Source organism: Rhinatrema bivittatum, chromosome 1, assembly GCF_901001135.1.
Source record: "Rhinatrema bivittatum chromosome 1, aRhiBiv1.1, whole genome shotgun sequence".
NCBI lineage: Eukaryota > Metazoa > Chordata > Amphibia > Gymnophiona > Rhinatrematidae > Rhinatrema > Rhinatrema bivittatum.
In genome coordinates, this window is record NC_042615.1 from 516,402,932 (window position 1) to 516,429,204 (window position 26,273).

General features: G+C 43.2%; 1 protein-coding gene and 1 long non-coding RNA gene across 3 annotated transcripts in view; one reads left to right on the forward strand and one right to left on the reverse strand.

Annotated features, from left to right (window-relative positions):
- The window catches only part of LOC115096956, a 30,556-nt gene extending 12,208 nt beyond the window's left edge, over positions 1-18,348 (reverse strand). Inside the window, exons 1-2 of the long non-coding RNA XR_003858176.1 lie at positions 18,264-18,348; positions 10,891-11,025 (exon numbers count right to left, since the gene is read on the reverse strand). This is a non-coding gene — a long non-coding RNA (uncharacterized LOC115096956). The remainder of the gene's footprint in view (positions 1-10,890; positions 11,026-18,263) is intronic.
- LOC115096948 overlaps positions 1-26,273 on the forward strand; it is a 144,178-nt gene that overhangs the window by 19,908 nt on the left and 97,997 nt on the right. For both annotated transcript variants that reach the window (XR_003858172.1, XM_029612286.1), the window contains exons 3-6: positions 9,327-9,518; positions 14,278-14,391; positions 19,815-19,939; positions 25,541-25,621. Coding sequence is in view for 1 of the 2 variants with exons in the window: in XM_029612286.1 (XP_029468146.1) it covers positions 9,327-9,518; positions 14,278-14,391; positions 19,815-19,939; positions 25,541-25,621 (512 nt within the window). In the remaining variant the exon portion in view is untranslated. The remainder of the gene's footprint in view (positions 1-9,326; positions 9,519-14,277; positions 14,392-19,814; positions 19,940-25,540; positions 25,622-26,273) is intronic.

Here is a 26,273-nt window from a genome sequence, read left to right on the forward strand (position 1 = left end):
GGACAGGGAAATAAATACTTGCATGTAACTCGCCTTGAGCTAATAAAGAAAAGACATGAGCTAAATCTAAAATAAATGAATAAACAATGTTTGCTGAATCAGGCAAATGCAAATATTTAGAAAATGCAAATGAGAGGTCCTGCACACCCCAGAGAAGCCAAATAAAACCTTGTTAAGCAGGTGTAAAGCTTAGCCCCAACCTTCCAGCATGCAGTTCATGATCAATTCATTACAATTTATGAAAGTCTCATTATCCCTTTTATAACCATGCAAAAGTCACTCTCTCGTGACATGAGCCACATCTGGAATAGGGTGCAGAAAGCAGATGAACCATGCGCCTGATCTTATGTTAGTGCAAATTAAGGGCTAGAAGCTGTTAGGGATATCAGGGCTTGGCAAGCAGAGGCTGCCCCAGAGGGAAGGTGTGTGTATTTTGAGAGGCAAGGCTAGGGTATGGTGGTGGAGTCCAGGGCTTAAACAGGAGTCAGAGGCACAGGAACTCAATATAAAGCAGGACACTGGAACTGGATGAGAAGGCAGGAACAAGTTTATAAGACAGGAGCACAATTACAGTGCAGGAATACTGGAACAAGATTTCAGGGCAGAAACTCTGGATCAGGGTTACAAGGCAAGAATTCTAGAGCAAGGCTACAAGACAGGAACTATGGAACAAGGTTAGAATCATAGGCTGGATGGATAGAGCTTCCACGGGGTGGATGCCAAGAAAGCTGTTGGCCCAGTGCTGGGCCAGTTAGAATGCTGCAGAGGTAAATCTAGTTCTCCTCGGACTTCAAGGTAAAAATGCTAGGACTCCCAGGAAAGCCAGCAGCCTCTGCAGCTTTGCAGTATGTTCATGGCCTGCAAATCCCAGGATCATGGATTCAAACCCCATCAATCCTTATAGAATACCACCCCTCCAATTGTGGCCTCAAGAAACCCCCCAAGGACCTCCAAGGTCCCCGATCTAACCCACTGAGGTACAATTCTGAGTAGCATGGGTTCAGATCTTGCCAGGCTGGGATCAGGGCCTTGCCTGGAGTCTGCTGGATTTATGAATGCAGGAACTGGAGCTGAAGCTGTAGCAGCAGCTGGAACTGATTCATTGATGTAGGAACCTCAGTGGAAGCTGTCGAGATAGTCAAAGGTGAATTCATGGATGCAGGAAATGGAGCTGAAGCTGTAGTGTCAGCTGGATTCATGAAAACAGGAACTGGAGCTGCAGCTGTAAGGACAGCAAGCACTGACTTCACTGCTGCAGAGACAGGCACTGTAGCTGTAAGGGAAGCTGACACTGACTTGACAGTGCAAAGACAGGAACTGGAATTGAAGAGGTAGCTGACATGGATTTCACTGGTGCAAAGGCAGGTAATGGAGCTGTAGAGACAGCTGGCACTGACTTCATCAATGTAAGAACAAGGACTGGAGTTGCTGGGATAGCCTGGATTGGAATCTTTGAACGTGCTAGCATAGCTTGGCGCAGAGTCATCACACGATTGGTGGTCAAGGTTTGGAGCAAAAACATCACAGGAGCTAGCTTGGCATGGAGAAAAATCATTGAATAATTTGGCTCTTCCTGAAACTTTCCTCAAAAGGGAGGGAGGTGGTCCAGATATTCTCTGAACACTTTGATTAAGTCTCTTGGATTCTCAGAGGCTGATAGAGGCTCAAGGCATTTGGCCATGCTGCAATCACTGAAGCAGGCAACCCAGCCCCATAGAAAAAAATGGGAAAAAAGTAGCAGAATCAGAGCATGCATTGGAAACCAAACTAAAATCAGAAAAGGAACTCTGCCTTAGGAAGGTAAAAATAATGATGAGCTGCAATAATGGAAGGTTAATATATGTACCAAAAGGAGAACTGTTTACTTTATCGACCTTACCTTCTTTTTAATTGCTTAAGTGCTGGCTGCTCTTAAAGGAGGAAAATTGGCTGCTGTGATAGAAAAGGGCAGATTTCTCTTTTGTGAAAGAATCAGCACTGCACTCCTGCAAAGCTAGCATGAGCTGACAGCTCACAATAGCATTATACAGAGCAGCCCAGCACAGGAAGGGCAGGGACAATTGGGAATGGAGGTTCATGAACCCCACTCATCGATGCCAAGATCATCCAGCAGTGGGATACCAGCTGCAGCACAGGAAAAAACATATAATAAAAACCACACCTCCACACTAACCTGATAGGTCTCAGCAGAAGGTACAGTGAGGTTCATAGTCACTGAGTTAAGTGGATAAGGAGCTCTGGAATGCTCCATTTCGTTTAGCCAGATAAACAGCCTGCAAAGTGGCAGCCGCTTAGTGCAGTCAAATATTCATTCAGTGCCTCTTAACTGGCTTAGTCGGAACTTAACTAGTTAAGTGGCACTGAAAATAAGCCAGTTATAAACAAAAAAGCAGAACCACTGCAAAAAAAAAAAAAAAATCAACCCAGCAAACCAATGCACAAAAGTAAAAATAAGGGTTGCCTAATATTCCTTAGGAAAAAATGTAATCAAAACATTACAACAAAAATGTGAACTAACAAATCAAAGTGAAAACTGGAGTAAATAAATTGCCAATTTATACAAGCACTCTTCCTGTATGATACGCATAAAGAATAGTGGTTCAAAACGTAATCTTGACTGGACCATTAAAAGCACTCCAAAAATCATTACAAAAATACTTACAAAAACTTTATATCAAAGTAACTCCTAAAAATTCAGCTAGCATTCTCCTATGTGCAATGAGCATCCAGCAACATTTAACTAAATAATCTTCATTTTGAAAGTACTGATTTAAATAGCAGATTTGCTAATGCCCAACAGAGCTACTGTTTCACCAGACAAAATGGCTTCTTCAGGGGGCACACTTAGAAGAAAAAGCAAACTTTTAGCTGGCAAACATCAGATATGCTGAAAATCATTCTCAGAAGAATATCAAACAAAACCTGTCCGCCTGACACAGCACTTCTTTGCACTTGACTGAGAAAACGTCATGGAGTCATGATGCTGTCTAAGGGCCGGCTAATTTTCATTTTGATTTGTTAGTTCAGATCTTTATTGTAATGTTTTTATTTACTTTTTTCCTGCTGAAAATCGACCTCCATATGTCTAGTGTGTGGTCTCAGTATGTTTCAAATCACGTACCTGCAATGCTTTGAATTATGTGAATGGTGAGATGTGATTGAAGGCATAATGAAGACAATTTTCAGACAGTGCATTTTGGTGACAAATCTACATGTGCCTTGTACACATGAACTTTGCACCAATTTTTAGTGAAAAAATACATGTATACTTTCCCTTTTAAAAATATTTGTGAGTAAAAAGTTCCCACAGACACCTGCTTATTGTGTGAGTAACGTTTTGCTTGAAAAGCACACACACGTAGATTTGAAAATGCAATCTATGTGCATATTTTTCCAATCATGCCCAAAACATGCCCCAGGAACACCTCCCCTAAATGTGGCTAAGTGTAGGCGTGCTGTGGAAGACTGCTTGTGCCCATCTGGGACCTCCCTGGGCCCCTCTGACCCCCATTCTCACCACCTATAATTGAGAAAGAACCAGATACCTCCCTGGCCCCTAATTACTCCTTTCTTGGTGGTCTTCCGGGAAGAAAGGGGCAGGAGAAAGTCCTAGTCGCTCCTGCCCTGCTGAAGTCCTTTTAAAAATAGCACCAGCTGGCCCTGAGGCCAGCATTAACTTGACGTCAACAAAATGGTGTCTGTCTTAGGGCTGGTCAGTGCCATGTTTTGGCCATACATTTCTTCATCCATTCAAGGATCTGGCACTGGCTGGCCTTGAGACTATTGCCAGTTTGATATCACACTTGGTACTGCTCTCAGGGCTAGCTGGTGCCATTTTTTAAAGAGACACCAGTGAGACAGGAGCAAGTAGGGGATTGATCCTGTCCCTTTCTTGCTGGAAGACTCCCACAGGAGGTAAGTGGTGGCCAGGGAGATCATTACTGGGGGTTGGAGGGTCTCAGATGGGTTTGGCTCAGCCCAGCCTGCTAGGCCCAGGCTCTGGCTTATTGGTGACAGGTGGGAGTGAAGGGATGTTTGGAGGGGTCTGAGGAGGCCCCAGGAAGTGGTGGCAGAGGTTAAGCCCTGTTACTTTTTTTTTTCTTAAATGTTTATTTTGGTTTGGCAAATAAAATAAATAGAAATAAACATTAAAATGAACCAATAAATGAATAGACTCACCCCCCCCCCCCCCACACACACACACCCAAGTGAAACAAATTTTCTGGGGCTGCACATCCCTGTATCTTATGGGTAGGAGGCTGATTGGGCTTCACTTGCAAGCTAGGTTAGAGGACCAGTGTTCTGGCTCACATAAAACACCCACGTTTTATTATCCAGGCAGCTAAACTTTCCCCCCAATCAGTCCTCATGACAAAGATTCTGTAAGTCTGAAATGGTGTACAAGTAAATTCTACTCACAATTGTTGCATTTCAGATGCGAGCCCCAGCAAGAATCTTTGGTAACTGGAGATAAGGTAGGAGAAGGGAGAATAGAGTTTCTTGTGTTGCAAGGGTGGGAAGGTAAGAGGAATCTGAGCCAGATTTAGTCTTTAGAAGAAGGCGATAAAGGGAAGGTGAAACCCAATCCGTTCCAGGGGGTAACACAGAGCACTGCTACTCGGAAGCAAGCATGGAACAAACTGAACTGTCATCAAGAGCTGTTAAAGGAAACACCTCCACAAGCTGGAGGCAGGGGACAGGGTTCAATGGCAGCGAGCCTAAGAACCATGTAACACAGGGGGAGCATGAAGGGCAGTCCTTTGAACCTATAAGGCACCCTGGAAAATGTAAGTTAGACTGAGTGGGATTCAAGCTCTCCCGATGGTGAGAGAAAGTGGAGGGGGGAGGGGGCCTCTTAAAGGCAAAGGCTCACAGATTTTTATCATAGGTTCAAAGTGCTTCAGTATTAAGAATCCTCAGAAGGGAGGACTGCACTAAACACAGTTAAACTACAATATAGACAGATACAAACATGTACCCACTGCTGGGGACAGAACAACCAGTATCTTGCAGGTGGTCGAGTTTGTACAGCTGAGCTGACCACTGAGATATATCGTCAGCTAGAACATTGTAAGCAGAAGCAAACAAACCAAATCGGTGGGCCAAATGCTCTTTATCTACAGAAACCTAGTATGTTACTTTTAGGGACTTTTTATTTATTTTTTTTTAAGGAAAAGACTGTTTCATATTCTGTGCCTGTGGAAACATTCTTCATTGAATAACTTCAGCGTAGCTGTGTTAGTCTGGTATAGAAAAAATGACAGAAGCGGGTGGCACCTTACAGACTATGACTAACCAGCTTATTGAGGCATGAGCTTTCCAGGACCAGAGTCCACTTTGTCATGAGCTTTTGAGAACTCTGGTCCTGGAAAGCTCGTGCTTCAATAAATCAGTTATAAGATGCTTTCTTCCCCTGTCATCCTTATTGAATAAGGCTAACCATCTCAGACATTTTATTTCTATTTTGGTTCATATATTGCTATATAATTTACGACTGACTGACTACTACAAAAACTACCTTAAGAAAGAGCTGGGCAGTGGACACTAATGAGCTTCTGCGCACAGAACACTCTGGAATGTGGGAATTGTTTCTGTATCTTTTACAGCCAGCACATAGAAACTCCTAATTTCAACTGATCGCAGAGGAATGTATATGTGAACTGTATTCCAGGTTTGGTTTTTTTTTTGTTTTGTTTTTTTAATGGACTCAAAAGGAGAGAGAAAAAAAAGAACAGAAACACAGGAAAAGGAGAGAATCAAAGATAAAGAAAGTGTCAGGGAAGGGAGAACAGGAAAAGGATAACACTGTGGGGAGTGGCAGACAAGAGGCAAGTTGGAGGGGGAGGGGGAGAGAACAAGAGAGATCAAAGAGAGAGGAGGGATAAAGAATGCAGGGACGGGGAGTGTCTATATTATACATACATTGTGTGTAACACAACGTTTTGACTATGTTTGTTCTTTTTAGTAACAATTGTTAGTAATTTCATATGAAACATATTCCTTTCTTTCAGCCAAGCTGGATTTCATTTGTACTCTTATAGACGTTTGCAAGCAGCCACATCTACGGAAGTGGCTATGTGACCTCTTTAGTAATTGTGCATTGCTCTCTTTACCTAACAGCTCCCTCTGCTGTATGCTCTTATTAAAATCGTGCATACTAAAGAACCTTTATAAATGTGCTATCAGACATATTGGTGTAATTACAGGAGGAGGAAAGCAGATGCAGGAAGAAGCAGATAATTGCATCTTCTACAGATGAAAACCTTGACAGTTATTTCTTAAAGATAAAATACAGTATTGACCATGCAAGTGACACCCCTGGTCAGCTTAAGTGTGTCTCACTGCTTCTCTTATCCTAGACCCCCGTGCTAGAGACCCTTAGTGGGCTTTGTTTAGAGCTGAGTGAGTGAGATAGCCTGGAGAGGACTCTGGAGAGGGAGTGTCCAGGAGTGCGGCTAAATCTGCTGTGTGCTTGAAGTAGAGCTGAGTCTGAGAAAAGGAGGAGTAGCCATTGTCTATCCGAAGAAGGAATCTGCTTCCCTATAAAATGGACCAGGAAGAAGCTAACTAAATCTCTGGCAAGGCTGCAAGAATTTACTGGGGAGGATCACGAGACCCAAGCGAGTGTAACAGCTACTTACTGGAAGACCTATCCATGACTACGGACAAGAAGTGTGAGAACAGAAAGGCCCTCCCAGCAGAGTAGAAATTAGAGTAAAGGGTCACCGACAGGGACGGTGGGACCATTAAGTGGATTAGGCAGGCGCCTATGGCACCGAAAGTGGATGGGATGGTCAGGGGTGGTTCTATAATGAGGCAGGGTGAGGCAGCCACTTCAGGCAGAAGGATTTCGAGGTAGCAAAATTTCCCCCTGAAACCTTCCTGCCACAGCCACCTCACCCTTCATGCAGGCAATCTCTGGCAGCAGGACTGGTGGCGTGGAGCAGTGACATGCTGGTGGGGTTTCCACTCTCCTCCAGCAAAAGAAAGGTCCTGGTGTCCTGTGGCAGCCTGGTATTGTGACATGCCGGCAAGGTTTCTTCCTGCCAGCAACAGAAAGGTCCCGCAGTACTGCCGGCGCAGGTGAAAGAGTGCAGCATGGTGGAGGGAGAGTGGAGCAGCGAGGTGGCCAAAGCCCAGAATCCCAGGGATCGAGGTGGTGTGTGTGTGTGTGTGTGTGTATATGAGAGGGTGGTCAGGTGGCTTGTGTGTGTGTGTATTAGAGGGTGGTGGAGTAGGGTGTGTGTGTGTGTGTGTTTCTGTGTCTGTGTGTGTGTGTGTGTCTGTGTCTGTGTGTGTGTGTGTGTGTGTATGAGAGGGTGGTGGAGGTAGCATAGGTGTGTTTTTGTATGACAGGGTGGTGGGGGTAGTGTCTGTGTGTGTATATGAGAGGGTGGTGAGGTGGTTTGTGTGTGTGTGTGTGTTTGTGTGTATATTAGAGGGTGGTGGAGTAGGGTGTGTGTGTGTATGAGAGGGTGGTGAGGTGGTTTGTGTGTGTGTGTGTATTAGAGGGTGGTGGAGTAGGGTGTGTGTGTGTGTGTGTGTGTGTGTGTGTGTGAGAGGGTGGTGGGGGTGGTGTATGTGTGTGTATGACAGGGTGGTGGGGGTAGTGTCTGTGTGTGTATATGAGGGTTTTTGTGTGTGTATATGTGTATGTGTGTACATGTGCTTGTGAGAGTACCTGTATATATGTGTGGAGAGAGGACCCTCGCTGAACGACCTCCTGCAGTCGATCTACTGCCGGCGCCATTTTCCGTACGGAAAACGATTCGCGGCAGGAGATCGTTTTCCGGACCCCCGCTGGACCCCCAGGGACTTTTTGCCAGCTTGGGGGACCTCCTGACCCCCACAAGACTTGCCAAAAATCCAGCGGGGGTCCGGAACGACCTCCTGCAGTCGAATCGTGTTGGTCTATGGCCGCCGCCATTTTGCGCCGCCATTTTGAAAAATGGCGCCGGCTGAAGACAACACGATTCAATTGCAGGAGGCCATTCCGGACTGCTGCCGTTCCGGACCGCCGCTGGACCCCCAGGTAATTTAAGGCATTTGGGGGGTGGGGGTTCGGGAGGGTGGGGGATTTAATTTAAAGGGTCGGGGGTGGGTTTTAGGGGGTTTTAGTGTGCCGGCTCACGATTTTCACGATACTTTAAACACCCAAACAGCAACAATACGATTCCCTCCCCCTCCCAGCCGAAATCAATCGTTAAGACAATCGAGGACACGATTCACATCTCTAATAATTACACAATGTTGGGTTCCATATTAGGTGCTACAACCCAAGAAAGAGATCTAGGTGTCATAGTGGATAACACATTGAAATTGTCGGTTCAGTGTGCTGTGGCAGTCAAAAAAGCAAACAGAATGTTGGGAATTATTAGAAAGGGAATGGTGAATAAAACGGAAAATGTCATAATGCCTCTGTATCGCTCCATGGTGAGACCGCATCTTGAATACTGTGTACAATTCTGGTCGCCGCATCTCAAAAAAGATATAATTGCGATGGAGAAGGTACAGAGAAGGGCTACCAAAATGATAAGGGGAATGGAACAACTCCCCTATGAGGAAAGACTAAAGAGGTTAGGACTTTTCAGCTTGGAGAAGAGACGACTGAGGAGGGATATGATAGAGATGTTTAAAATCATGAGAGGTCTGGAACGGGTAGATGTGAATTGGTTATTTACTCTTTCGGATAGTAGAAAGACTAGAGGGCATTCCATGAAGTTAGCATGGGGCACATTTAAAACTAATTGGAGAAAGTTCTTTTTTACTCAACACACAATTAAACTCTGGAATTTGTTGCCAGAGGATGTGGTTAGTGCAGTTAGTATATCTGTGTTTAAAAAGGATTGGATAAGTTCTTGGAGGAGAAGTCCATTACCTGCTATTGGAAACAGGATGCTGCTGTTCTTATGTTCTTAGTCTCTTGTGGTGATTAAAGTGTGGAATAAGAACATAAGAACAAGCCATGCTGGGTCAGACAAAGGGTCCATCAAGCCCAGCATCCTGTTTCCAATGGTGGCAAATCCAGTCCATAAGAATCTGGCAAGTACCCAAAAACTAAGTCTATTCCATGTTACCGTTGCTAGTAATAGCAGTGGCTAATTTCTAAGTCAACTTAATTAATAGCAGGTAATGGACTTCTCCTCCAAGAACTTATCCAATCCTTTTTTAAACACAGTTATACTAACTGCACTAACCACATCCTCTGGCAACAGATTCCAGAGTTTAATTGTGCGTTGAGTAAAAAAAGAACTTTCTTTTTTATTGGATTAAAATGTGATAAATCTACCACTGGGTATCCTCTCATTGTGTGATTTTTATTTCAGGAATTTGGGAAAAAACTGCTATTCCTTCATACTCCCAAGCAACTGCAAACTTCATGAGAGGTGAAGTGGATCCAAACTCACCAATCGTATCTTCTGCTGATCTACCTGGCAGTGTCAGTGACTTGGATGAAACAGAAGCCCAGCAATCTTGTGTGATCAAAAGTATTGCAATTGATGAAGAATCCATAAAGAGTAAGTAGTTATCCCTCATTATAAATCTATAAGAGTGGGGTTCCACTAAGACAGGGATTCCATATTCTGACTGGTTGTGCGTCCTGTGAGTAGAGGCCATTAATGGCTAGGAAACACCTTCTGATGTACTTGGATACTGTACGATGGTCACTGTGTTAGGCTACTTGTATATATAGGTCACCCCCTCCCGGATGGGGCACATAAATGTGAGAGGGTCAGGATCCCCAATAAGCCAAATGCCGGAGTCTCGGGAAGCTTCAGGAAGGAATATGGATCAAGCAGATGGTGTAGTGGACAAAGGTCCAGAGGCAAGTAGGGTGTGTAGAAGACCTGAGTAGGAAAGGGATCTCAAACTTAGGAGAATCCCCTCAATGACGTCTTGCGACTGCCATCTCCCCTGCTCAAATCTTACCGCATCAGGAAAATGGAGCTCACTCTGCAATTATATTCCGACAACAAACTTTTATCTTCTCATGTTACCAGCAGACAGAGTATGTAACAAGATTGTGAGAGAAAACACTGATTTTAGATCAAGGCACATAGGCTTGCATAGCTAGATTTGTGGAGGATACAAACAAGACAGAAAGGTCAATTTACTAAATCTTTAGTAATTATATACACTTTCCCCTGGAGTAAGAGACTTCTTACAAATAACCTTTCTCCAGTTTTCTCCCCAGTATTTCAAAATACTCTCAGTAGAAAAATTCCCCTACAATCCAACCACTGTCTTTCCTTTTTCTCAATACACTATGCTTCTCACAGGTTTAACATCAATTTCTTCCACTTTAATTGCTTCAGTATCCACTCACTGGACACTAAGTAATTCTCTCCATTCTCCATAGAAACTCTGTAAGCCTTCAGAAGTTCCTTCTGCCCCATCTAAGCACAAGTGTAAGAGTTCTCTAGTGTCCTCATCTCTCACCTTTCCGTGGCTTCCTCATTCCACATCCCCGTTGACTGTGGGACATCCAGGCTCCCCTCCATCTCCGGGATTCAGGTCAGGTTCTCTGGTTGCCTTCCCTTGAGAAGAAACACCTACTCCTCCTTGAATCTTTCCTCTTGAAGGAGAAAGTTCCTGTAGGGCCCTCTGTGGAGAGAAGCTGCCCCAGGCAAGCCCAGTCCCTAGCCAGGTTCTCTCCAACTCCTTCCCCAAAAACCTCAACCCAGCATTTTATACTGGATGACCACTCGCTCTACAGGATTTCCCTCTCATCCTTCCTAAATGAGATATCCTCAACACAAGCCATTAACCACTCTTCCTACACTGAATACAGTTCAAAAGCATTGTGTAATTTTACCAGAAGGATGACTATTCGGAATACCACACCTTCCACAGGAAATTAGCAGTATTTATTCAATAGTTTGTACTCACCATCAATTTCCTCGTTAGATTAGCACCCAAATGGAGGCCAAATAATCTCTCCCACCCAGCATTCTCTTCAGGAATTTCTTAGTGATGAAAAAATACGTCTTTCTTCGAAGACCCATCACACATAGAAATAAAGATCTAGAAACAAGATACAGGTGATCTCCTTTCATGATCTAACAATACATTTGTGACCTACTTTTAAGCTATAGTCCCTTCATCAGGTCACTGTAGTCTAGTCAAAAATGTATTAAGATAGCCCAACAAAAATGGATCACCTACAGCACAACTTGTTTGTTACATAGAGACACAGAAAGATGATGGCAGAAAAAGACCATATGGCCTGTCTAGTCTGCCCATTTCTACAATTCCTGCCACTCCTTCATGAGAACTTCTGTTCTTGACCCATGCTTTCTTCAATTCAGAAACTTTCCTTGTCTCTCCCATGTATCCAGCACTGTCTATGAAAAGAATTATTTCCTTAGATTAATTCTACCCATTTCACCCTCATTCCATGGCTCCTTGTGCGAAGGTGGGGTGTGTGTGAGGGTGGTGGGTATGTAAGTGGAGCAGATGGAGGTGGGTTAAGGGGCACAGTGAGGGAATCGGTATATGGAGAGGAGGAGAAGGGGGGATGAAAGGCCATAACCACGATATGAAATGGCTTAATGACTCCTTAGCCTTCAGCAACAATAATAGACCAACCCGATCCCAACACACAGCAATTTTAAACACACCCTCACCCAAACTTACCCATTACAACTCCACCAAAGAGCGATCCCTCTCCATCGCAGGCCCTAGACTATGGAACACTTTACCCCCCGATCTTAGACAAGAATCAAACACAAAAATTCAAACAAAAACTAAAAACCTGGCTGTTCTTGCAAGCATACACCTAACTCATCACATATATTCTCCTCCACACTATTTCTCCCCACCCCCCTGTCAATACCTGTACAAGATGTAATAAATTATTGCTTTTCTATATATAATTTACCCTAATTTGTAAATAGTAACCCGCAGTTGCATTTATACTCTTTCCCCAGTTATATATATACCTCACCCGAGCCCACAACCCTCAAATTCCTAATACCATTCCACCCCTACTCATGTTGTTTTTCATCCATTTTTTCTCTCCCCCTGTCCCTCCCCCTGTAACCACAACTATACTGTTTTAACTCATATGTATTTGTGTAAAGGAGGGGTGGGAGCAAGGATTGGGGAAAATGGCTTCTTGATCTTTGGGTGGGGCATGGGGAAGGAGGGAGGTTCATCAAAGCAACAGGGCCCCTTTATTCTGTGTGCAGGGAGGGGTATGTGTTTATGGGAGGGGGGGGGGGTAGGGTTGTAATCGCCTTTGCTATCAGGCCCAGAGTGAAAAGGCCAGATAGCTCAGTAAATTTCAGGACTTTCCACGCATAGTAAATATGTAATGCATGGTCTGCGGCAGGTTGTAAGTTTTTCCCCTCTACTGAGTAAATGGAAAGTAGCTGATCTAGAGACCATGCCACACTGTTCCCTAGAGGCCCAGTAAAGCCAAATTTTCATGTGATTCTCCCTCATTTACATGTGAGGTCATGCTAATTTTAGCACAACCTCGTTAACATCATGAAGAAGCGTCTTAACCTGCATGTTGTGGCCTTACTTGCTTAGCTCACTCTTAGTTTTGAGTGTTTGCAGCACAGCTTTGGTGTGTGTGTGTGTGTGTATGTGTGTATGTGTGTGTGTGTGTGTGTGTGTGTGTGTGTGTGCGTGTGCTAAAGTTCTTTCACAGGTTCCTTGACTGTCTGTTATGAGGTGAATGAAGACAGAGGTAGCCTGCGTACGTCAGCCATCTATGGGTAACTTGGGTTACAGCAGCTTAAAACAATGCCTCTGCTTTCATAACTTGCACAATCTTGTCTGCATGAAAAAGACATTCTAGGGCCAGGTTCTGTGTGCATGTATTAAATATATGCACCTACTTTAGGTGGCATGCTGCTAACGCCCCTAAATTTATGCCCTCATTTTACATGTGTATGTGTATATTTATCCACAAAGCACCCTCAATTTGCAACTCAAGGGTTCTTTGTGCTTGAAAATTCCCTTGTTCTGTGAGGTATTATGCGGCTTTTCTTTCCATCTTGTAAGAATGAATAAGGCGTCTGACCCACTGTGCTAATTCAGAGCATGTAAGAAATTCAATCTAAAAGGATAAGTAGCTGCGTGTTGTAGTGTGCTTTCAGCTAAATACTGCAGATCCCTAAAGCCTGGAGATAGAAATGAAGAAAAGAGAGTGCACGGGGGTAACCTGCAGAAGCACAGGGAGTTCTACCCTCAACCAGTAAGCCTTGATACTGGTGATGGAATTGCAACACCACTCGCCACTTTGGTGGCGGGGGGGGGGGGGGGGGGGAGGGGAATTGGATTCAGACTGCAACCAACATGGGCCCCGACTTTTAAGGTCTGGGGGTACTGATATGCAGACATAAGGGGCAAGGCACATGATTGCTTGTATGGCCAACTCCAAAAGCAATGCAAGCAAGTCAGCATTTTCAGGAAGTCAGAATTTTTAGGAAAGCTCCTCACCCAGTGAAACTGTTGCTAGCAGTAATTTTTTATGGGTTTGACAGTTGCTTGGTTTTTGATTGTAAATATTTCTACCCTTATCATAAGGATTGGGGGTAACTGCACGGACTACCTTTAAGAGAAACCTGGGGGTGACCCACAGGAAGCGGTCGATATTATCATAAGAAACATGCTGGGCAGACTGGATGGACCATTTGGCCCCTTCCTGCCGTCATTACTATGTTACTGTGTCATATGAGCAAAAAGGCGTGGGGAGAGTTGCAAAAGCATTCAGTGGTCTGAGGATTCGTGTAACAAGCTTAAATGCAGAGATGCATGTAAAACATGCTGAAAAATGTAATCAGTGACAGTCTCGCAATGATTTAATTGCTTGCAGTGCTTTTCATAATTCCTTTGTTCCCCTTCCTCGGGAGGAACAATGCATCCTGCAACATGCAATGTAAGAATATCACTTTTACATACTGGTGGTCACTGCTACTGGCATTGTCTCCGAGGGTTAGGAGATCCTTTGTGGTTTACTCCTGCCTCCTGTTTTGTATTGCACATGTGTGCACCGATGTCCACTTGAAGTTAGAATCTGTGCCGACGTTTAAGAAATTTCAAAAAGTGCAGCTCCCTTTCTTATGTGAAACTGTCACAGATTACATTTTTGAGCATGTTTTACATACATCTCTGCACTGAATGCTTTGCAACACACACCACGCCTTTTTGCTAATTTAGATTTGGTGGAATTTGCCTCTCCTCCTCTTCCTTTAGTGGTGTTTGCTAGGTAATAAGAGCCGGCTGCTGCAACTTATTATTATTATTATTTTTTTTTTTTTACAGCCTCAGTTCCTCAAGAAGAATCTTGGCTGAGCAAACTTGCTAGTCACAAGAATAAACTGTCTTACATAAAACGTTGTATTGGCTTGGGAGAAAACAGCACGAGTACAGAAAAAGGTACATCCAAACAAGCACAGACAAATGCCCAATGCGAAGACCATCTCAAATGCCAATGCCAATACAGAGCTTTCTCATGCATTTGACAAATGAACTTCTTTCAAGGGTGGGAAGAAGGTGCCAAACTAGGAATCTTGATTTTTTTTTTACCCTAGTGCCTCTCCTGTTCCTGTCATTCGTGGAGCACCGGGTTAACTACGGTGACATCATCAGCATTTTTATTTTTACCAGAAGAAGGTTTAATGCTTCTATTTTGGCAATGGTCGCAATGTAAAGTTGTCCCCAAGGGGGTTGAGTGGCAGGTTGTTGACTCCTCGCCCCACGTTGTATGGGTTCTCAGTCTTAGCCGAAAGGCCAGTGCACAGTTCAGTCTTTACATACCTCCTCCACCCCTGAAACCCTGCCAGCAGTGCCACCACCTAACCCTACCCACCTCCTCAGCCCCCTCTTCACATACACAACCACCCAGGAGCAACTGCAAGACATACATGTGCAGGGCATGGAGCTAGAAAACACGTTCTTTGAGGTTGTCATGCAACTCTAGTTTGTTATTTTTTTAGATTTCTTATTTAAATTCTTCTATTCATTTATTTTCCTCTCCCTCTGTTTTCTACATTTTCTTCTTCTCATACCCATTTTATTCTCTTTACCTTTTCAATATATTTTTGCATCCCACTGCCTCTTTATTGGTTTACCAGGTCCTGTTAGATTTATTCCTTCTGTTGTTTTTTATCCTACTTCCTGGTATCTCCCAAACCTTTCCATTTTACCTCCTCTCCTTCTCTTTCGCACATTGCCCTTCTCCTGCCTCTCACTGCCACACACACCCTCTTCTCCTTCCCCGATTTCTCTTCTTCTACACCTTTCCTTCCTTCTTTCTTACCCTCATCTTTCTCCTCTATCCCTCACTACCTCTCCTTCATCTCTTTCCTCTCTCTCTTTCCCTCATCTTCTTCCTTCATCTCTCTCCCCTATCTTATTTATTTATTTCATTTATTTAAAATCTTTTCTATACGGTTGATAAGTTATACACCATCGCAACGGTTTACATGTAGGCACATAAATTAATGTAGGTGGATGTGTACTATAGTACATTCTAACAGGTGCCACAAAAGGTCCAGTTACAATATATTATATAATACAATCGATTGTTTAGTGAAGTAGGTCATGACCAGGTGTACCTGTAAGGTACTATTCACAGGTAAAATTCATATTATCTGTGTTTTACAATTACGTTTGTTGTGAAATAGAGTTGTTACACTATTTTAATGCACATTCTGAGAATAGTGCTGTGTGCTGGTGCTCTTCTGCCTGTTCCTGTATATTTTCTATTCTCCGGTCTCTTTATAAAAAGCTTCTTCCTTGATGTCCCAGACCTTTCTCTACTCCATCCCACTCTCCTTCATTTCCCTTGTTCCTTCCTTTCTTCATCTTTCTGTTCTACTCTTCCTCATCTTTCTCTTTTCTACCCTGCCAGCCTTCATCACTACCCACCCTCCTCATCTATTTCCATTATCTCTCTTTCCCTTTCTCCCTCCCCTATATCCCTCATCAGCTCCATATCTGCCCCGCTTTCATCTATCTTCCCCTCATTTCTTGCCTTCCACCTCCCATCCTGCCAGAACTCTACTGGGGCGGCAGCAGCGCAGGCCACAAGGACAAGGAACATGCATGGCTCTGCTAGTTCCTACTTCCCTCCTCCTCTCTTTACCTATGTGTTTTCATTTTAAACAGGAAGCCCACAGGAAGAGGGAGGAAAGGGCCTCATAGACTAGCAGCACCACAGCGTGCTTCAGTTCCTTGCGGCCTGCTGTTGCTTTGTCTCCTCTGTGCTGCTGAGAGATCTAGAGAGAGTTGGCAGCATGAAGAGGTAGGGCCATCGGCTGCCCCAGAGCTTCACCACGGTGATCCTTTTCTTGCTGGCTGCAGCAGCCCTCCCTGAGCAAGGCCACCAGTCCACTGATGTCTCTCCAGGTACCCTGGTGCCCCAATCCACCCTGGCAGACTCAGACGCCATGCAAAAACAACATGCTTTCAGCCATCCACAAGCATTGATGCTGCACAAGAGACATGTAAACGGAAAAGCTCATGGGGTGGCCGTCCATCACTAGCCCTAACTGGTCTCCCAGACTCTTGTATCCTTGCAGCTTCTCCAGTAGCTTTCGGGCACCTGCACCCCCACCAGCTACCTGGCCCTTCTGGTAGCCAGGAGACAGGACGCTCCACTCCAGCTCAGTGGTGATGTGGTCCGTATGTCTTAGAAACACAATAAGAAACAAACCCATGTGTTTGTGACCTACAGTAAGTGACAGCTAAATATTAATCCACTAATACAGGACACACTCACCCTAGCAGCACATAATGAACCCAGCAATAATGCGTAAGAACCACACATTTCTCCACAAACACACACACACCCACACACACAATAATAGGGGAAAAGACAAACAGTAATAATTGATCTGTCAGGAGGACCCACCAGGGTTGCAGTAACTGGATCAGAAAAAAAATGTAGTATATATGTTTTTGAGACTACATAAGCCTCATCTTCAGATATGAAGAAGGGTCCTAATCAAAACATGTTTTTTCTTTCTATAATAAAAGGTATCACAATCTACAAAGATTCTAATGTCTAATGATGGCTCTATTGTATTGTTATAATATATGTTATTTTTATTACTACATTATTATATTTCCATCTTTAATTACAGGGATGCTTCTATTCATTTCCACTTTTCTAATGTACTATGTCAACAATATCCCTCCTTTATGCCATTGTTCCTAACATGAAAACACTTTGCATGAAATATGGTTTATCCTGTATTTTAGGGACAATTTTTAAAGCCATTTACACAAATAAAATGTGATTTTATACGTGTAAATGGCTCAGAAAATTTGCTACGTGTAAATGGCTCAGAAAATTTGCTATTCTTTGCGTGGAAAACGTATGAACATATCTTGATTTTGCACCTACTTTTTAAAAAAGCAATAAAGAGGTGTTCTGGGGATCAAGTTCAGATTTATACACTTAACCTGTAACAGCATTTACCAAGCTTAAAAATGGGTTTTATACAAGTCAATGCAATATACTCTTGTAAGTGGGCTTTTGAAAATTGCCACAATAGTAGTTACATTTACAAGTGGAAATTAATTTGAAAATTATCCCCTTACTTTCAATTTTAGAAAGTATGTGCAGAAAGCCACATGCTCAAGTAATGCCATTGCAAGAGTATGTGGCACTTTACTTTCCAAGAATTTTCAAAGCGAAAAAATGCATGCACTTTTGCTTTGAAAATCTGTGGAAAGTCTATGGGTAAAAAAGTACCCACAGATTTTAATTTAACCCTTGGAAATTCTCTGACATATTTCCCCCCCCCCCCCCCCCCCCCATCTCTTTTTACCCACAGTTTCACTTCTGTAATCTGTTGTTTGTCTTCTGTTGCTTGGAAGATCATTTGTTCCATAGAGACTGCTTTGCTCTCCAGCTATATTCATTGTGGGAGTAAGTCTGGAATAGTTTTCCCATTTTGACAGCATTTCCACATTTTTAAAACATGCTGGTATTAAGGCGCCACCTGGCGGTTTTCAACACAGTTCATTTACCAGTGCATCTGAGTGAGCACATGATCAAACAACCAATTTGTTCCATTTTAAAATTTATGGTTTAACCCATTAAGGAGTCTGATAGGATGTGATCTATTCTGAACAATACATGCAGAGAAAAACATATATTTTCTGCTGGCCAGAATCTTCGTCCTCTATACATATACTATCTTGTGGTGCTCAAAGCTTAAAGTTTCTCCTTTGATTTTTTTTTATTTTGAATTATTTTTTACAATTGGTTTTAGATGTCAATAAATGAAAATCCTTACCTAGGATTATTTGCGTTTCCACCAAGCTCGATATTATTTGAGACATTTTGTGAAAGAAATCAGCATCTTCCTGATTACGCTCATAAACTGAAAAAAAATCAAGACTTTTGTGTTTAGTATCCTGGTATTCTTACTCATCTTTCTTCAGCATCTGTACATAGGGAGCCTAACTCAAATATATCCGCGCGGTTCCGTATACATAAAGTATAGGGGTTTGCACAGATTCGATCAAATAGTATTTGTGTGGAACCATCTGAACAGGTTTAAAATATATTCATCTCCTCCCCCTCCTCCCTCCAAATACACGCGTACTATTGATCCCAAGTATGTGTAAAATTTTGGGCATACTTGGGATCTCTAGTATGCACATACTCTTTTGCACGTGTGCACACTTCCGGTTTTACTAGGGCAGGCTCATTCTAAAATGTCAACCCTCCCCAACATGAAAGTTGAATTTCTCAGTCAGTGATGTGGCCAGGCTGGCCTAACTCATTGTGGCCAATGAGGACCTGCTATTCTCTATCAGAGGAGTAAGGTGCTATACCAGGTGCACGAGCCAGGCATGGCTGGGCTTGCGCCTTGAATTGAATCGTGGAGCCTTCTACCTGCAGGAGGTAAATGCCTAGAGGGAAGTGAAGTGCCTAGAGGGAAAGGAAATACCGGGGGGGTGTCACAAATTACACAAAGAGAGAAAAACCACAGTGCATGTAAAAAATGACATGAAATAGATGGAAATTCTCATACAGAGGCCAGGGAAACGGCTGCAGGTATTAAGGTGCTTGTTCACACATGGACTCATAGGGACAATGTGCAGCCCCAAGCCAGCCCTGAAAGGAGCTTCGGAGGACAGCACCAATGCCTTTATGGCACTAGGAAAACTCCAGGGATGGTGGCACTGGGTAAAGGGCAGTCAAGGTTACAACTACTAGCATTAGAGTGATTTTTCCAGTGACAAGCTTTGGGGGGGGGGCATGGCGGCCGGCCAAGGGTTAACTGATATGAATGGAAACACACCATTCTGGATGTCATAGACCCTGCATCACACAACTAGGTATATTCAAACTTCTGATCTGTACAGACCTGGGACCCGAGCTCCATGTGGATTTTCTATAGCAGGGCTATGTCTGCACACAACGTTTTGCTATTGGATTCTGCATATCGCTAACAATCCTTGAAATTATGTTCACTAGATTAGTCATTAATATGCACATAGTTTTATTTCGGGAGCTTTGAACTCCCATCTTCAGCCTGCCTTCTCCTTTCACTATAGAAATTTGGGCCTCATTTATTAAGCGGTTTTTGTTTCCCCCATTCTGTGTCTAAGGGAAAGAAAAGCTTAGTAAATCAGGTCGTTTGTTAGTAATTTTGTTCTCCCTTATGTTTCACCTCTCTAAATTTTAAATTGCTCTATTATGAGTAGCCATACCCTCATATAAAAAAAAATATATAACAATATATGACTTTAGATTCCATTAATAATTTTGTACTTTACATGGCATGAAATTGTTTATTTTTGATCCCATGTCAACTATATTAATATGTTTTTTATAGAACTGCAGAACACTACCAATGATGGTTCTGATGACAACAGGAGGTCTTTGGAGGCAAATGAATACTTGACAAAGGAAGGCCAGCCATATATTCCTTACAAGTTGGCCAAATTATATATAACCAAGGTAAAAACAATAATTCAACTATGGGGAAATATTTTGCTCATATATGAAAAATAAGAAGCTACAGAGTACAATTTAGAGAGCATTAGTATCCAAACAATTACAAAACATTCTCCTTTTAATTTTATAAATGTTAAAAATCTCCCTGCTCATTCCTAACTACAGCACAGACATGCACAGGAAGAGGGTCTCATTCAATGACGAGAAGGCTCAGGAGGGAATGGGATGAGGGTGAAAGGGGATAGATGCCGAATTAATCTAAGGAAATATTTCTTTACAGAGAAGGCGGTGGATGAATGGAACAGCCTCCCCATGGAGATGGTAGATAGTTGCTGAATTCAAGAAAGCACGAGATAAGCACAGGGTATCTCTGAGGGAGTGGTAGGGATTGTAGAACTGAGCAATTGGTGTACATGGGCAGACTATATAGTCCATATGATATTTTTCTGAAGTCATATTTCTAAATACATTCAGTAATAATAGAGTCTCAATTGGAATTGGCACATGCATAACGAGGATTCATGGGAAAACTGTAAATGATTAGAACTCCATGCATTTAATATGGTTCTATCATTATTTATTTGATTTATATGTAGTCTAAAGCCCACTGCAGGCATAAGCCGATAGACTGAGTCTTGCATTGTACGCTGATAGAGCTTTCCTTTTCCTGTTTGTTTACATTACTGGATATACTGTACTGATACTTCTATATAGTATTATTTAGAATCTGATTTTGTATTTGGAATAAGTGTATAGAGGTGCTGTGCCTGTTATTTTATTAGTGGATTCTAAATAGCTTCTTACATCACATGTGTTAAGCTCCCTTCAGTCTCATTCCTAACTCTTTGGTTGCATATTGCACATTATTTATATTATTTAGTATTTGAATGTCCCTATCACCTGTCTCCCCCCCCCCCCCCCCCTTCTTCTTCTTCTCCAAATCTTACCTTATAGGGATTATGGGGCAGACCCTTCATCATTTTATTAGCCTTCATCTGGATTGTCTCTAGTACTATTTAATTTAATTTCACATATTTATATTCTATCTTTATAACAGCATGGATAAACAAGGTGGAGTACAGCAAGTACAATAAGAAATACATACCAGGCCTAGAGGATTCTTCCATTGCTGGGGGCGGGTGGGGGGAGGCACAGAAGAGGTTAACTTCCTGGGGGTTTACTCACAGTCACAATAGTGGGAAACAATAGTCATGCTGGAAACAGATGGGTTTTTTGACATAATTGTAATGAAAGATGTTTTAAAGATGGGCTTTATGCAAGTCTCAAAATTTGTGAAATCCAATAAACAAAATTACGTTTGGTAAATCTGTGACTGGATTTTTTTTCAAGCATAAAATCTCCAGACTGCTCCATCTCTACTCTGGTAGCTGGGTTCTTTACTGGTATGGTATCTGACCCACAGTTAGCTCCCATTTTTCATACTTTGACTCCGTTGTCCTGGTAATCACTTCCTTACTTCTGTGGTACCTGAATGATACCTCTTCTTCCTAAGCCTCGATACAGGATGGGTATTTGAAAGGTCATAAACTGGATGGGTTTCACTCTGCTCCTCTTTCCTTGACACCTTTTCTCCCCTCAGACACTGGATTCATATCTGAGCTCTGCTCCCTGATCAGATTTAGTAGATGCTGGATCTCTCAGGTAGAAAGAAACAGGAAACAATACAAATTCTAATCCAATGTGTAAAAATGGAAGGAATAACCAGTTATCTCCTTCTCAAAAAGGAACAAAACCTCAAACGAGAAAGTTGATCAATGCCAATGTAGGCCCAAACTGTGGGATCTAGTATTCCTTCTCAAACTCCTCTCTGATGTCCAGCTAAAAAGACCACGCATCACAAGGGGTTCTGACCTTATATAGGAACAGGCAGCACTACAGCAGCAGCCTCACAAGGGGGTGCTGGAAAATAGATGGTATGTTCCTTTTATCCTACTCTACCTTCAAAGTCGTGCTATAAAACTAATCTATACTTTAGTAGGGGTCCTACAAAAATATAACCAAACCCAAACAACCTCCAACACAAAACAAACCACAATCCCCATGCCAACCCAAGAGACATTTGCAAAACAAAACCTGCTATATAACCAAAATAGGACACTAAACACCAAATTTATTTATTTATTTAGAATTTTTATATACTGACATCTGTTTGCACATCGTATCGGTTTACAAGTAATTTGGAACTTTTAGGCATAGCCTTTACATGGAACAGTAACTATAACTATATGAAAAAAGGAACAGAAACTATTAATAAGTAAGGTACGGCGTAGCAAAATTACAGGAACAATGGCATAGAGAAAAATACAGATAAAGATCTGAGTAAGCATGTTATTTACATGAAATTTGAAGGTTAAGCGAGAGAGGCATGGCTTGAAGGGTGTCAGATAATGTGGGAGGAAAGTGGCAAATAGCACAAAGTTCTTCAGAGAGGATACATGACTCAAAAGTATTAGATCATGAGGGAAATAATAGCATCATTAGTGGATTGAAATTTGCCATAAACCTTAGCCTGTGTAGGGTATTAATAAAGGTAACTAACTGGCTAGCCCCACCCAAATTTGTCAGATTCCCTTTTGTTTACCTCTCGAGCAGTCTCTGGCTGGAGATCCTGGGGATTGTCTCAAGGAAAAAGAGCTTCCTTCCTTGGTCCTTGGCCTGGCTGGGCTGAGGAGGCATCTCTCAGCTCTGGGGCTGTCTCTGGCTGGAGGTCTAGGGGACCATCTTGAGGAAAAGAGCTTGCTTCCTTGGTCCTGATATTGGCTGGGCTTAAGTGGCAACTCTCAGCTCTGGGGCCCATCTCTGGCTTTGTGGCAAGTGGCCAGATATCAGGCAGGGCTTTTGCTCTCTCCAGTCTCCCTAGACACTCCCAGTTCTCTACCTCCTCGACACAGAGAGGGGCAGGTTTGAAACCTTCTTCATCGTCTGATGCTCTTTTTTTTCTTGTTTGCCCTTTCTTATAACAATCAGCTGATAAATATGCAGAAGGTTCATGCATAGTAGAGATGTGAATCGGAACCGGAATCGGTTCCGGTTCCGATTCCGGTTCCGATTCACATCGTGAAATTTTGTTCATGCAGTTTTTTATCAGCTGCGCCCAAGCCCATAAACAAAAAACCCACCCGACCCTTTAAAACAGATCCCTTAGCTTCCCTCCCCCCCAAAAAAAACTTTTAAAAATTACCTGGTGGTCCAGTGGGGGTCCCGGGAGCGATCTCCCGCTCTCAGTCCATCGGCTGCCACTAATAAAAATGGCGCCGATGGCCCTTTGCCCTTACCATGTGACAGGGTATCCGTGCCATTGGCCGGCCCCTGTCACATAATAGGAGTAATGGACGGCCGGCGCCATCTTTAAAAATTTGCATAGGCTCGACAGCGTGCGCAAGCCCCAGGATGCACGTATGTCCCAGGGCTTTCAAAAGTGGGTGGTCCGGGGACGGGATGGCAGTCCAGGACATGCCCGGGGCATGCCTGGGGCGTGCCCGGGGTCAGGGGGCGGTCCAGGGGCATGATGGCGGTCCGGGGGCGGTTCGGGGACGTATCCCAAGCTCTCCTCCGTTCCATCCATGCTGGAGGTTCGTGCGCAGGCAGCCGGCCGTGCGCACAAGATACGCCTGCCTCTGGCAGGTGTAAGAAATAAAATAAGGTGGGGGGGGATTTAGGTAAGGCTGGGGGGTAGGTAAGATAGGGGAAGGCAGGGGAAAGTGTGTGTGTGTGTGTGGGGGGGGGGGGGGGGGGCCGGGAAAAAAGTTCCCTCCAAGGCCGCTCCGATTTCGGAGCGGCCTTGGAGGGAACGTGGACAGCCATCGGGGCCCCCCTTGGGCTCATCGCATGCAAGGTGCACATGTGTGCACCCCCTTGCATGCGCTGAGCCTGGATTTTATAACATGCGCGTGGCAGCACGCGCATGTTATAAAATCGGGCGTAGATTTGTTCGCGCCTGATTGCGCGAACAAATCTACACCCGCGCATAAGTTTTAAAATCTACTCCTAATCATTTTGCCTTTAATTTTTTCTGTAACTTTTCTGTTATACTTTAAATAAATTGACACTCCTCTCCATTACGCATGCTGCTGCTTCTTAACATGGTGTATCCCATTCCCAGTTTCACTGCATGAACTCATAGCAGCGCTGATCTGGATTGCTTCTCCAGCTCTGTGATTTTTTTGATCTATACTTTCAGCATTCATGTATATGACCTTCTGAACTATTCTCCTCCCATCAAGTCTCCCCTCTGTTTCCCTGTGCCTACCTTCCTTGTCTGCCCTGCCACTTCTACGTACACGTTTCATACCATTCACTTTTAGAGCAGAGTGTGGATGTGCAGCTTTGCTGATGGATCATGGCTCAAAGGAAAAATAAGCGTTTGAAAGAGACTGACATTTTAACTGCTGTTTTGTAATGATCGTTCTGTTCTAAGATATTTTTATTAGCTTTCATTGACTTGCAATTACATCTGAAACCTCTTATGCTATTTGCACAAAGTTTTCATTGCATTACTGGCATACCATAATCACAAGAAAAGCTCAAGGGACAATTTTTAAAAATGGCACTTTGCTTGCAAGTCCACAGGTGTTCTCCATGGAGATTTCCTTTCACTACATGGGGTCCAGTCAGTGCTGTGGGTACCTCAGTGCCCAGGGACTTTGCATCTGCTGCAAAAGCAAAGTCGGCCCAGTATAGCAGGCGCAAGGATTTCAACATGTAATCTTGACTCGTTGTATGTTGCTTTGCACCCCCTTCCCTGTACTTTTACCTACAGAAAGAGAGGGCAATTTTCAATTCCTAATTTCATTTCTTTATTTATTTTTATGACTTGCATGCTTCTAATCGTTCATGGTGGTTTACATGTAAAACATACATAGATAAAAGAGAACAATAAGAGGAAAAACAAATACAAATATCAGCGTAAGAATAGTTAGCTGTGTAGTTACCCTGGTAATATCTTTTGAAAATTGTCCTGCACAGTTTTAATTGATAAAATGCACAATGAAGACCACTGTGCACGCTGGCCGCCTTGCCATGGGTATTGAACAACTGAACCTCTCATTGCTGTACTTTGGGCATTCCTATGGCTGTCATGCCGTTAATTTTTTTACCTGGTTATTTCCTCCTGATCTTCTGGGCTTTCAGCACACATGGAACTGTTGGACTATGGCACAGTGTGTGCCTTCATTCACAATTACCTAAGGGTTCCTCCTCCACCCCCCCCCCCCCTTGCTTTGTATCCCCGCCGCTCTTAGCTGAGTCATTGCACCAATAGTCCTGGGCAGGGGCCACAGACTAGTTCTCTCAAGAAGAGTAACATGAACCTTGAGCCTAGCCATTACGTATCACTACTGAGTCACGGCTGGGCTGTCCCTTCCCCTCAGGGGCTGTGAGGGCTGCCACTGCAGCAGCATCCTCACTTCTGGCCAGTCTGGAAAGCCGAGTCCTTGATCAAACATTGAATCCAGTGTGCACAGCACTGCCACTAAGCTGCCAGGTCAGCCCCTGCCTAAAGCTGATTAATACCTTCCATTATACAAAACTGGTGAATGTAGAAAGTTTATAGGTAAATTCTCTCTTTCTATATTTTTTTTCCAGATAGTGGAAGATATGCAACAGATGAAACTCAAACACATGAAAATAATTAAAGAACTGGAATTAATAAGACGTGAAGACCAGGTGAACTTCAGTAGGAATCTGATTTTGCCTTGGCAAATTTTTGAAAACAAAACAGTCTTTAAACTGCTACAGGAAACCAATCCAGTTTAGGATAAAGTAATGCAGATGTATTTCTTGTATTTATATATCAATTTGTTTATTTATGCATAGCTCTTTTTAAGGAGTGTCAAGATACAGTACGACAATTAACATTTGCAGATACCATGACATTCCCAAGCCACAAGTCAAGAAAATATATAATACTTCCAATGAGCAAGGGTAAGAGAGGACAAACACATACTAGGGGCCGACTCACTAAACTATAAGCTAAAGTTGTATTTAGCATCCAATCCACTAAGTTACTGATATGCAGAATGCACAATTGCGAAAAGTGCAACACAATTTTAGTATTCATGATAAAAGTTTTGTATGTAGGCTAACAGAAAATCTGATCATTAATAGTCATCTTATACAGTTTCTAATGCCTGTATGAAATTTAGCATATCATCAGTGTTTTAAATTCAGCTCCATTGATAAATATAGAAAACTGAGGCACACGCGTGGTCTTGCCATCATTGCTGCTGTGTGGAGAGTGAGGAGAGATATTGACCCAGGGAAGGATGAGATGGAGGTGATACAGGAGGAGATGGTTGATGAATTTTGTGTGGAGTGT